The sequence below is a fragment of the Terrapene carolina genome, unplaced genomic scaffold (assembly GCF_002925995.2).
Source record: "Terrapene carolina triunguis isolate 2854851 unplaced genomic scaffold, T_m_triunguis-2.0 Scaffold85, whole genome shotgun sequence".
Classification (NCBI taxonomy): Eukaryota; Metazoa; Chordata; order Testudines; family Emydidae; genus Terrapene; species Terrapene triunguis.
In genome coordinates, this window is record NW_020664436.1 from 49753851 (window position 1) to 49767148 (window position 13298).

At 40.5% G+C, this 13298-nt stretch overlaps 1 protein-coding gene across 1 annotated transcript in view; it reads left to right on the plus strand.

Annotated features, from left to right (window-relative positions):
• The window catches only part of MAP3K5 (mitogen-activated protein kinase kinase kinase 5), a 153032-nt gene that overhangs the window by 87613 nt on the left and 52121 nt on the right, over positions 1-13298 (plus strand). The window contains exons 9-10 of the mRNA XM_026649798.2: positions 6439-6598; positions 8926-9079. Of these exons, the coding sequence (XP_026505583.1) occupies positions 6439-6598; positions 8926-9079 (314 nt within the window). The remainder of the gene's footprint in view (positions 1-6438; positions 6599-8925; positions 9080-13298) is intronic.

Below are 13298 nucleotides of genomic sequence, written 5' to 3' on the forward strand. Positions count from 1 at the left end.
TGTTACTAGGGCTATTTCTTTCTCCACAGAACGTTGCTGAATATTGCTGTAGTGAATCAGTATTCCAGCTAGGCATCAGATGGTGGAGATTTCTTATAGATGCAACATAAACCCATGAACCTACTCACTTTTGGTCATTGCATCTCTGATGGTACTTGTTAATTTCACTGTCACAAGAAAGTGCCAACCTGCATAATTGCTATTTTCCTATCTAAAAAGCCTCCCTTAGTTTCAAGTGGAGGTTACTCTTAATTAGAGCTGTTCAAAAATCTGCCAGTGGAATATTTTTCCATCGGGAAAAAATGCTGATTTGACAAAATTCAAACATTTTGAATATATTGTCCAAATGTTGATGGGACATTGTTGAAATATTTAATTTCAACAAGATCAGATTGTTTTGTTTTTGAATTCACTGGACTTTTCTGTTAAAATTGTAATGTAAAAGTCAAAACAAAGTAAAAATGAAATGTTTTGTTCTTATTGAAAAGAAATATTTTAGAATATTTAATTTAACAAAAAATTCCAAGATATTTTGACTTTTCATCTCAATTTGAGATGAAATTTAAAAAAAAATTTTTTTTGGAACTTCCCATTAGAGGGAAATTCCATTTTTCAGCCATCTCTAGTGGCCTTGGCCAGACATACTCTGCTGTTCTTCACACAGAGACTAACTTGTACAGGTAGAAGAGTGCTCTTTTTAAGAGAGACAACCCCACCTCCCAGCTCAGTATCGGCAACAATAGTATTTTAGAGAAGGGGAGAGTGGGGACAGGGATATTATAGAGACAAGGTGGGTGAGGTAGTATCTGTTATCTTCTATATTTTAAAGATATTTTAAAAAGATATTACCTCACCCATCTTGTCTCTCTACTGTCTTGGGACTAAGACGGCTCGAATAACACTGCATACAGTATAGGGATATTATGCTGATGTATTTTTAAGATGATGACATTTTGGAGGGTGAAGAATAGATGGGGATGGCTGTTGCTGTAGGAATGATGATGTGGATCTTGGGTTGTTTTGTGGCATGTGGGGATTTGAGGTATTGATTTGGTGTGGTGCACTGTTTAGGGATACCCCAGCTGTTTAGTTTCTTCAGGCATTTTGCCCTCCTGTGACAGTGAGAGCCACTATCAGATTATCACATGTGGTTGTCTCAACTCATAGCTCTCCATACTCTGGATTAGATTTTGGGTTGGATTTTTTTATCCATAGCCTTGGTACAATGCCATCACCTCCTACTCTGAAGTCTGAGTTCTTATGTCCATGACTGTGTGGGAGGCAGAGAAAAAATACTGCAGATTTTTCACTCAGCAATTCTGTTTTGGGTTGTGGACAGCCTGGTTAATATGAGCTACGTTTACTGAGTGATTTATTTGAGTCTCTCCTATTATAAGGCCATTTCTTGATGCACAGACATTTCCACTCTAATCAGTTGGTTTTGGACCAAACTGCCTGCATTCCAGGGAGTTAGGGCAATATCTCAAAGGCACAAATGCTAGGCCCTCTCTTCTTAAATTTTGGCCAGTGTCGCTCACTGACTGTGTTTGGAGAATTTCATAGGACACCCTGACTTTGGATCCTTGATGCTCATGGTTGGTGAAGATCAATAGGGAAGAACTACACTATCTGCTTGTGGAGTTTGTCAACATCTTCTTTGAAGAGGGCAAGGTGTTCATCACTTTTAAGAAAGCATTTGTTCAGCCTCTGCTTAAAAACTCCTGCAGTCTTTCCTGTTACCCACCTGTGTCTATTCTTCTGTGTGTCATTAAGATTATTGAAAATGCTGTGATGCATCATCTTCCACAGATAACAATGTCTTCTCTTTTATTCTGTTTTATATAGGTTCAAACACTATTCTCATCATTGTAGTATCTGGGCACCTTCCAGTAGCACATTAAGCAATGTGACTAACATCTGTCATGCATTTTTGTTCCCTCATCCTCTCCCCAGTGGGAGAGGTGTGGACAGTGGAGTATCTTGTTTTGGTAGGATTATAGTGTTTTGTTTTTAAATGTATAGTAACTCCTCACTTAACGTTGTAGTTATGTTCCTGAAAAATGCGACTTTAAGTGAAACGATGTTAAGCGAATCCAATTTCTCCATAAGAATTAATGTAAATGCAGGGGGGGGTTGGGGTTAGGTTCCAGGGAATTTTTTTTTTGCCAGACAAAAGACATTATATACATTTTAAACAAGCAATTTAATACAGGTATAAGTTTTAAACAATTTTAAAGAAACAATTTAATACTACAGTCATCACTGCTGAGTATGAAGCTTGGTTGAGGTGGTGGAGTCAGAGAGTGGAAGAGGATGGATTGTCCGGCTGCTCCTCTTGCTGTTCTTGCAAACACAGGCACTGACTTTGCCGGGGGCAGGGGGCTCAAGCCTTGGCCCATCCACTCCACCCCTTCCCCAAGTCCCCACCCTTGACCCGCCAGAACTGCAAACGAGCTGATTGTCCCAGGCAGGAGGCGGGGGGGAGGGGCGGGGGGCGGAAGGGAGGAGGAGCCTGCGCGCCACATCCTCACTCCTCTCCCCCCGCCTCCTGCCTGGGGCAATCATCTGGCTTGCGGCGTTTAGGAGGCAGGAGGGAGGGGGAGCCTGTGCGCCGAGTCCTCGCTCCTCCCCCCTCTCTCCTGCCTCCTAAACGCTTGCTGCGGGCAGGGGGCGGGGGGAGGAGGTGGAAGGTGCTGATCCGTGGGATCTGCTGGCGGGCGGGAGGCGCTGGGGGGCTTAGGGAGGCTGCCAGCTGTGGAGAAAGCAGGCAGCCAAACAACGCAACAGTGGAGCATTGCACAACTTTAAATGAGCATGTTCCCTAATTGATTAACAACGAAACAACGTTAACCGGGACGACTTTAAGTGAGGAGTTACTGTACATGTTGCTATGTATATATGTTAGAGAAGACAAAGTTCAAAAAATGTGATTTCAACTTGAAGCTTCTGACTTCCTTGACACTTGTCAGCCAGGCTGGGTACGGCACACAGTCCCCTTGTTGTATTGGTCAGTAATCTCCTGGAGACAGATAAAGATCAGGTGTCCTTGCTGATACTATCAGAGCTCTCAGCTGCCTTCAATGCCAAAGAAGTGTTAATTTGCCCTCAGACTGTAGCAGGACTGGATAGGCTTCAGATTGCTTTATTCTTTTCTTTTGGAGTGAACCCACGGGAATGATGCTGGGAAATTGTTCTGCCCCAAGAGCTCTTTCATGTGGATGGTCTTTGCTGTCAACCTTTTTATGCATATATGAGACCATTAGGAGAGTTAGTCAGAGATGTGTTGAAGTGCTTTCTATATGCTGATGACACCCAAATTTATGTCTGCAGCCTGTATAGCCCAAAGAATGTCTGTTTCACTGCCTGGGGGAGATTGGGGCATACATGAGAGCAAGTTTATTGAGAATCAGTTCAGATGAGACTGAGATGATAATGGTAGTTTGGGGGAAGCAACTGCAGGATATAGCAAAATTATATCCGCTATTTTGATGGTGTGTTTTCTATTACCAGAATTCACAACTTGGGGATCTGATTACATTCCCAGTTAGTTTTAGTCGCTCAAAAAGCTGCAGTGACCAGAACTGCTTTTTTCCCGATTTGTATTAGATCAGAAAGTTGCTTTCTAAAGTTTTCAGTCTATAATTGTGGAAGAATAAGTGTTAATGATGAAATGGTCTTATGGAGAATTTTTGTGAGTCTCTTTCACACTTGCTATGTTCTGATTTGTAGTTTTTTAACTGCTTTGAATCACAAAATTTAAAGACTTTTGAGACTAAAACACAAAAATGGGCTTTGCAAGGATGCTGATAATGATTCTCTGCAAGTTATGTGATTTGCATACTCAGATGATGCAGCTGTTGCAAATTATTTAGCCATCTTTGATCTTGCAAAGCAGTTCATTTTATTAATGAGAACACTGCCTTCTTTTTCTTATGCATATAGAATCACAGACAAAAACTGCTTATGATAAATATCTTATTTTCCATACAAGCTGCAAACAAATTCCTGACATTGTAAATACAATTTCTGACCTGGCATTAATAGGCTCTACATTTTTGCTGATTATTTTTTAAAGCTAATAACTTTTTAACAATGAACTGTGGAAAATATGCCTTTTGTACACACATTGGTAAGCTTGTCCTTCACAGAAAGAAAACATTGTCTTGAGTTTAAAAGTTTAGTAAGTGTAAAAGAACATGCACTTGAGTAAAGATGATGAAATCAAAATAATCCCTGCTGTGCATATAAGAGAAATGATGGAAATAGATAATGGCCCTGAGACTGAAATTCACAGGAATGCAATTATCCTTCATTATTAATTTTTTTGTTTACAGAAAATACATATCAATATTACACTGCCATATTTAAGAGCATCACTAAAAGAGAGCACATTATTCTAGTTTGACTGAGGCAAAAGTATGAATAAATTCATAAGCTTTCAGCATGTCCTAAACATCGATAAATTGGAGGACCTTGAAGGAGATCATTTTTTCCCTTTTCTGTGCTGCTGGAACAGTCCATAGTTTGGGGCCTGGAACCCATGTGGAGCTAATATAGGGCCTGTTTAGATACTCCATACAAGAAAACGTCCCATTTTAATCAGTTTTCTTGCACAATGAATACTGAGTTAGACCCACAGGATGAAATCAAGAATTTGTCGTATTGTAAGCTCTTTGGGATGGGGCTGTGTGTGTGTGTGTGTGTACAGTACCTGTCACAATGGGGCCTAGATTCCTGATTAGGGCCTTGAGGTGCTACTGTAATAGAAATGAATAATAGTGGCAAACAGTGTACCAGACCACTGTACATTACAACATTAATAGAACTGACATAAAAATATCATGTTCCTCTGAAGTAACAGAGGCCCCAAGCTGTATTACAAAGAAAGGTTACAAAATCTATTGTTAATAGAAATATTTTCATTTTAGGGAAAAAAATGTTTAATTCAAAAAGAAAACAGGTAGTTTTTGGTTTGGATTTAAACATTATTCTGCACTACTCAAACATGGCAACATCTTGTTAGTAAGGGAGTTCAAAATCCTAAAGACAGAGAGATACAATGAGTGAAAATTGAGTGTATTTTTTTAAAATGTAAAAATGTTTATATTGTCTAGCATCAGCGATATACAAAAAGTAAACAGCATAAGAAACGTAAATTAGACTGACAGTAATGTTTGCAGTTTAATAAAATAGGTCTCGACAGGAGTATCGCAGGAAGCAGAAACAAAGTTATTTGGCAAGCTATGTAGTGGAGTTGAAGAGAGGACAAATTTCACTATAGTTGCAGGATTTCCACTGGAAACATTGAGTCTTTGGAGCAAGGACAGAGAAAGAAAATATGGATGGGAGAGCAAGGGTTGGAGGACTGGTATAATGGCTCGAGTGTTGGAAAAAGGGAGGGAGCAATTGTAGTAGGGAAAGGTGGTCTTAACACAGACAATGGAGTTAGAAGCTTTGTCTTCACTAGGAAAAAAAGGTGTGTCCTCACCAAGTGTTTTGCTGAAACATAGTAACTAACAGGAGGTAAAATCCAAGTGACGACAAGGCAATTTGCAGTTTTTGCATGAGTTAATAGGTCCAGGTAAACCCAAGGCTCTCCCACAATCTCTAGTGTTTGCAGAAGGGGGCACATAAATACTAATAGATGTCTTTTTCTTGGGGTAGGACTCACTGCCAAACAAAAGATGCTCAGTGCAGGAAGAACCCCACTGGATCATCTCTGCACCCTGCATGGGACCTTGTCTATAAAGGTAAGTTTGAGGCTTTAAACTTGAGGCCTGTAACTCAAAAAAACATAATAGGTGCAGTTTTTCGCATCTGTTAAGTTTTTAAAGTTACATTATGTATTTTAAGGCCCCAAATTTACCTTTACAGATGAGGTCCATGCAGGGACATAGACAATCCAGCTGTGGCTTTGTCCCTACAGTGATGTCCTGATGTTCCTTTCCTGAAGGGCCGATAGGAAGGGAAAAAGAGGTACCTTTAGTACTCATGAAGCTTTGAAGGGTTTAAAAACAATATGGTACATGTAATTTCCATCTGAATAATCACAGTGGAAAGTCTAAATTGCTTTTAATAAAGCTCCTTTTAATGATTTCTTTGTTTTACAGATATTTTTTATCAGAGTGTAGCCTTACTGTTTAGTAATTTTCCTTTAGTGTTCAAAGGAGTTTGGTCTCTGTGGGTATGTTTGGGGTGTGTTGGGGGGAAGGTGGGAGAGAGTAGTTTGTTTTATTGTTTTTCTGTTAATGCCCTTCATTATCAATTTGCTATCCCAAAATGGAAACCTACATAATGTTTAGAGCTTCATTTTATGTATTTGTATTCCTGGACATACAGTAACTTGAGCAGTGAAAAAGTTACAAATCAGAGAATTGTTAACCTCTATACTGGCCTGCAAAACCACCTTACCATTAAATTGTATTCTTCTCACTACAGGGGTAAAGATCAGTAGCCTGCTTGGTAAAAAGGGGAATTTGGAGAAGCTGCAGAGTTATTGGGAAGTCGGATTTTTCTTGGGCGCCAGTGTCCTGGCCAATGACCACCTAAGAGTGATCCAGGCTTCAGAAAAGCTATTTAAGCTAAAGGCACCGGCATGGTAAGGGAATGTATGTGATATGATATTTTGAACACCTCTGTATGTTAAAAAAGCTGTTAATTTAACTACTTGAACTTGTCACACATAGCATTGTATTTCAACTGTTGTGATCTTTAAGCAACCTTCATACTTACTACTTTTAATAATTAAAAAAAAGACTCAAACGATACTTGGAGGTATCTTTTCCTCTGAAAACGGTCTGCATGTATCAAGAAGGGAATATAACATTTTAAAAACTGATGAATGTGCCTTTCTGAGTGTAAGATCAGGTCAATGTGTAATTTGTTTTGTTTTCCTTCACATATTTAAAACCACTTGGTATAAAGTAGGCCAACAACATTCAAATTGTAAAGGCAAACAGGAGCTGGTCAAGAATGGATGTTCAGAGAATTTAAATCTTATTGTTAGAGGGGAGAAATACGTACGTAATGCAAATTAAATCAAGGAATTTCAAGAGTTGAGACAGCTGCAAGATCTAATAATGCTTCCAACTCCCTGGAGAGACTTCTTCCTACAGCTGATTTCCCCCCCCCAACTCCCTTAATGACTAATTTCTGGAATTATCAGGGTGTCAGAACAGTAAGATTGTACTCAAATTTATCTGTGGTTACTAACACATTTAGTTAGGTGGTGTCTTGACCCTGTACAAGTGGACAGAGGGAGGTAAGGTTCACCTTTTCATCTTCCTTCCCTTTATGTCCTTGTTCAGGGCCCAGACACATTATGGCCCGTTAGCTCAGAGAGCACAGTGACTACTTAGGGCTAGCACACTGCTAGTTCAAGCCTGTCCCAAGAGTGGGGAAGGGGTGGAGCTATGCAACACATTCTAATCCCCACCGCACCACCCAGCATAGCTGCCCAGGTGCAGGCAGAAGGAGGTACTGCACCTTCTCAAAGGTGATAGAGGAGCCTTGTTGATACACCTCCTCATCACTCCAACATGGGACTGTCCCTGGAAGGGCCCTTGTATTGCCCCATATGTATCATTATCACAAGCTTAGGCCTGGTCTACACTGGGGAGGGATCGATCTAAGTTACGCAACTTCAGCTACGTGAATAACGTAGCTGAAGTCGACGTACTTAGATCTACTTACCGCGGTGTCTTCACTGTGGTAAGTCAATGGCTGACATTCCCCTGTCGACTCCGCTTGCGCTTCTCGCTCCGGTGGAGTACCAGAGTCGACGGGAGAACGCTTGGGTGTCGATTTATTGCATCTAGACTAGTAAGTGTGCTTTTCTAGACTAGACGCGCTAAATCGACCCCTGCTGGATCGGTCGCTGCCCGTCGATCCAGCGCATAATGTAGATAAGCCCATATAAACTGCCCTTAACAGAAAACCAAAGTTCCATAATAGCTAAATGGTGGTGACTTTTTCTTTAAGGTTATGCGATCGGGGGCCCCATCTTCCTTGGCTGTGCATATTCTATTGCTGTAGTGCTTGTAACACAGCTTTGGGTGGGAGTTTTGAGAGAAGGGTCAAAATGGTGTATACAGGTCATTTGTGGATATGCAACTAATTCATTAATCAGTGATGACGTAATCATAACATTATATTTGTATGTTTTCCATTTAATGGTGAAAGAGACCAGTATTATGTAAGGCTCAGTAAGTATGCCTTAGGAAGCAAAACATAAAAGAACAGGAGTACTTGTGGCACCTTAGAGACTAACAAATTTTAAGGTGCCACAAGTACTCCTGTTCTTTTTGCGGATACAGACTAACACGGCTGCTACTCTGAAACATAAAAGAGAGAGCCATAGATTGCAGTTAGAAGAGACATTCTGTATTCCAGCACAGCTGTTGTCTTTTCCACAATATTCTTGAAGGCTGCCTGGCAGTGTCATTGTTAATGCGAAGGCCCTGAATCCAGAAGCATCGCATTTTAAGGACCTACGCTAAATAATCCATCAGAGCAGATGCAGTGTAGAGGACACAATGACACAGAAGGTTAATGCAATGAATTTGCACCGGCGTTACAATTTGAAGTTAGTCACAATTGAAATGAGTTTGATGTGGATTCAGCTTAGTCCCCGGGCAGGAGATTTAGCTACATCACAAAACTATCACAATTCAGGATAACTGACATACTCAGGATGGAATGGCCCAGAATTTAGGAATGTTTCAGGTTAATTATGTCACTGCCACAGATATCTGGTTCTAAAACAAGGAATCTATTAATTAATTAAAAGCAATCCTAGATAATCAGAATCTGACTGGCTGTCTTGGCATCTTGATGTTGAATTTTTAAAGTCTGATTAAAGATACAAAAATGATTATTTGCAAACTGTATTAAATTTACTGCCTGTATGTGCTTTGCTGTTTGTAGGTACCTCAAGTCTATTGTAGAAACTATTTTGATATATCAGCATTTTAAGAAATTGAATCCAGAACAACATGTTGCCAAACAGGAACTTGTGGACTTTTGGATGGACTTCCTAGTTGAAGCCACAAAGACAGATGTGTCTGTAGTTAGATTTCCAGTAAGTGTGCCTTTTATTAACTGTCTCACTTCTAATTGTATTCATTTCCTTTTTGTCACATAGCATTGTTAATAAAAATATCACTTGTTCAGAACTTTTCAGGCAATAAACCATGTTCCCAGAAGAAATATATTTGATCTGCGTAGCGCAGTGGTTTTAGTTGATTAAATTCTGTGACAATGGGGTTGCTTGGTCTGTTTTATAGGAAATCGGCAAGGGAAAAGCCAACGTAGAATTTTATAATTTAGGCTATCTATAATGTTCCAATCAGTGCCAAACGACAACAGATTAATTAAATTACACATTGAGGAAAGGAGTTTTTCTTTCTCTGTCTTATCAGTTGTTAGCAACACATTGTTAGGCTTAGCATATCTGACTCACAATTTATTTCACTTAATGATGTCCACTTGTGCACTGTTTTAGGGACCATAAGTGAGCCTAGACAGCCAGTACCAACTGTTTATAGTATTAGACAGTAATCCACAACCATGCTACATTACATGCATTCAGTTATTTCCTAGAAAAATAATTATGAACCCTGCTAGTAATATATTGCTCAGTTGCTTTATGCTGAATGGCTACTTTATGCCCAGCTAGAGGATGCAGGATATATGCAATAAAAAGATCCTCACTACCACTGTTTCCTGTATGCTATGTATCGAGGAAAACTTGTATTTTAGACACTTTGATGTGGTCGCTTTTGGCAAATACTGCTCTTTTATTATTTTTAAATGGCAACCAATGTTGTTACCCAAATTCCTGAGAAGTGCAAATTGGCTGTTTTGTACAGCTCTGCAGGCTGCTGGGGATTGGACACAATGTGTAGGTGGTACAATCAATCCCAGGGAAAACTGCACTTTGTAATGCTCAAGAACAACTGCTCCAGACAGCAAGTAGTGACAATGGCAGGCTCTGCAGGGAATCCTGTTCTGTCTTTTTTCTGCAAGGAAGGGTTGTGACATGGCCAGGTTTGAGTGAGTTAAAGCAAGAAAATATGCAAATTACTCTTGGCTTCATAACGGACACTCAGGGGAAACCACATCCCTTTCTTATTCTTACTTATCACATGACATAATGAAACATTGAAAACAGGATCTGCCTTCCAGAACTGTCTCAGCCAAACACTCTTATTTTCTTTAAATTAAAATTGAGAAGATCTGGTCAATAACACAATGCAGCCAAAGGTGAAATGCTGTACCCATACTTGTTCATGTGACTATACTACTGTCACCCAGTAACAGGCCTCTTCTCACTTACAGTCTGAAAAATGTACATGTACAAGCAAAACAGATTGTGCATTGCATACTCTGGAGAAAGGGCAACAAAAGAGGAGAAATGGAAAGGCACTATGGAATTTTTTGTCAAAGGTTTATAAATAAATGGTATTTATAAAAAAAAAATTGAAACTCATTTGTAACACTGCTTCTCTGTAACAATCTTCAGCGCAGATTGCCAATAGGGTCTGGATCTAGGAACTTCAATACCAATGCACCGGCCTCTACCAATTGAACATACAAACTAACTCCACAACTGGCAGCTGCAGAAAGCTGTTATCCTCTGACTAGACACTGGAGGAAGACATGACACACTTTACAAGAATGTTACATATGTAGAAAAATACAGATACTAAAATTCTGCTGCATGCGTTTCTTTACAAACTTAAGGCCCAATTCCGAGATGCTGAAGGCCAGTTTTTTAAAGATGCAGACAGGTGCCTAGTGGGATTTTCAAAAGCACCTAACTTCCATCTGTAGGCATCGACATACCTTTAAAATCTGGCCCTGAGCTATTCTTGTCACATAGCCAATTCATCTGTGGGCGGTAAGGCCTAGTGGTTGAAATGAGAGTTCAGCCTATTGGTTAGAGCTGGGTACAGGGTGGTCAGAGTCCAAGAATGAGCCGAGGGTCAGTGCCGGAGGGACAGAAGCTGAATGCCAAAGCCAGAAGGTAAACAGGAGTCATAGGCCAGAGGCAAAGCTGAGGATCAGAACTGGAGAGACAGAAGCCAAATGTGAGAGCTGGAGGGTCAACGAGAGTCATAAGCCAGAGGCAGAGCCAGGGAATCGAAGCCAGAAATCAGAAGCTGGAGGGGAACAGGGGCTGGATCAGGCAGGGACTGGAACAAGGGCAGGTGGAGGGGTTGAGCAGCCACTGATATGCTATGTGGGCTAAGCTTATAAGCAGGGCTGCTAAACCAGCAGCCAATCAGGGGTTGTGACCACTCTGCCAGCTCCATCTGGGTTCATTGGTTGCCTAGCAGCAGTTAGTCTGGGAGCAGACCAGGAGCTGGTCCTAGTTGCTCTCCCCTGCTAGTTAGCTGGCAGCTGTGGAGTGCCACCAACTACTATTGACACCTATAGAAGTATATGGAGTGTAGATCTTGAACCATTGGGAATTTCCAATAATTTCTATTTGGGTGGTTTTAAAAAAATTTTAAGCAACTAAGAGAATTCTTGATGGTCTCCAAGACCTGGACATGAGAGGGTTAATCTGACCCTGACCTTTTATAGCTCTGCCCCAGAGTTTGTGAATGCTGAGCTGAAGGTAGTGGCTTTTATCTCTGTTTCTCCAGTCTAGTTACACAGAGCCCTGCGATATCACTTTGTTGCAGACACAGCTTACAAATTTTGGAAATCAATAAGTTTAGTATTTATTTACAAAAGCAGTTTAAAAATTCTTCTTTAAAAGTAAAGCATAGAAATCACTTGCAAAAAAACACAATATATTGATAAATGCTGATTTTAAGGTATGTGGGAAGGGGGTTTGGAGGCAGGTGTTTTAGGTACAAGAATTAATTTATGCTATTCTCTAACTTGATTTCCTTTCTATTTAAATAAATATCTTGACATATTTTGACAGTTTTTTGGGGAAATATTTTATGATATCAATTCAGAATAAATGGAAATGCAGTAACCTTTTCCCCAATTAAATACAAACATTTACAGACTGAAACAGAAAACCTTATATGCAGTAAATATAGACTTAAAGGCTTTTGGAGTTTTTTTTCTGGAAATCAGATTTAAATATAAAATACTATAAAAAGACAATAATATCAGTCTTTACCAAATGTCTACAAATGCTAAACTGTGCTGACTTTTTCCTTTAAGGGCCTGAAATAAGATGGGTAGGGCCCTACCAAATTCACGGTCCATTTTGGTCAATTACATGGTCATAGGATTTTTTAAAAAGTAAATTTCATGATTTCAGATATTTAAACCTGAAATTTCACGGTGTTGTAACTGTAGGAGCCCTGACCAACTCTGAAGGCAGCAGCAGAAGTAAGGGTGGTGTGGCATGGTATGGTATTGCCACCCTGACTTTTGCGCTGCTGCTGGTGGGGCGCTGCTTTCAGAGCTGGGTGCCTGGCCAGCAGCCGCTGCTGTCCGGCCATCCAGCTCTGAAGGCAGCACAGAAGTAATGGTGGCAATACCGTGACCCTCCTACAATAACCTTGCAACACCCCCACAACCCTCTTTTGGGTCTGGATCCCCATTTTGAGAAACACTGGTCTCCATGAAATCTGTATAGTATAGGGTAAAAATATTCAAAAGACCAGATTTAATAGAATCATAGAAGATTAGGGTTTGAAGAGACCTCAGGAGGTCATGTAGTCCAACCCCCTACTCAAAGCAGGACCAACCCCAACTAAATCATCCCAGCCAGGGCTTTGTCAAGCTGGACCTTAAAAACCTTTAAGGAGGTTTCATGGGGTAGACCAGATTTCATGGTCTTAGATGTGTTTTTCATGGCTGAGAATTTGGTAGGGCCCTAAAGATGGGCCATCAGCTAGTTTTGGCTAAGCATTTTTGATGTAGTATAGCACAACAGTATACTAGGTGGCCTAGGTTAGATCAAATCTTGCTGTACTGAATTCCGTCTCCTCTGGATTAATCTTCCAAATTTTGCTCTCACATATCCCAAGAATTGTTCTGCAATCTGTTGTTGTCAGCATGTGGCCCCTTGGATGCTGTTAGCTCCAATGGAACCATTCCCTCCTGTCCAGTTCTATAGTTACTGCTCACAATGGTCTGACTTAAAAGCAATTCAGTCTCGCTCCAGAGTGAAGAACTTTCTGCTTTCTCTCTGATGAGCTTTCTAACTGCTCCTTTCCCAGCCCAAACTGCAAACACAGGCACAAGCTGACCAATGCCATGCACTGCTACAGACTAGGGATCGAATGGCTAGGCAGTTCTGCAGAAAAGGACCTAGGGGTTACAAT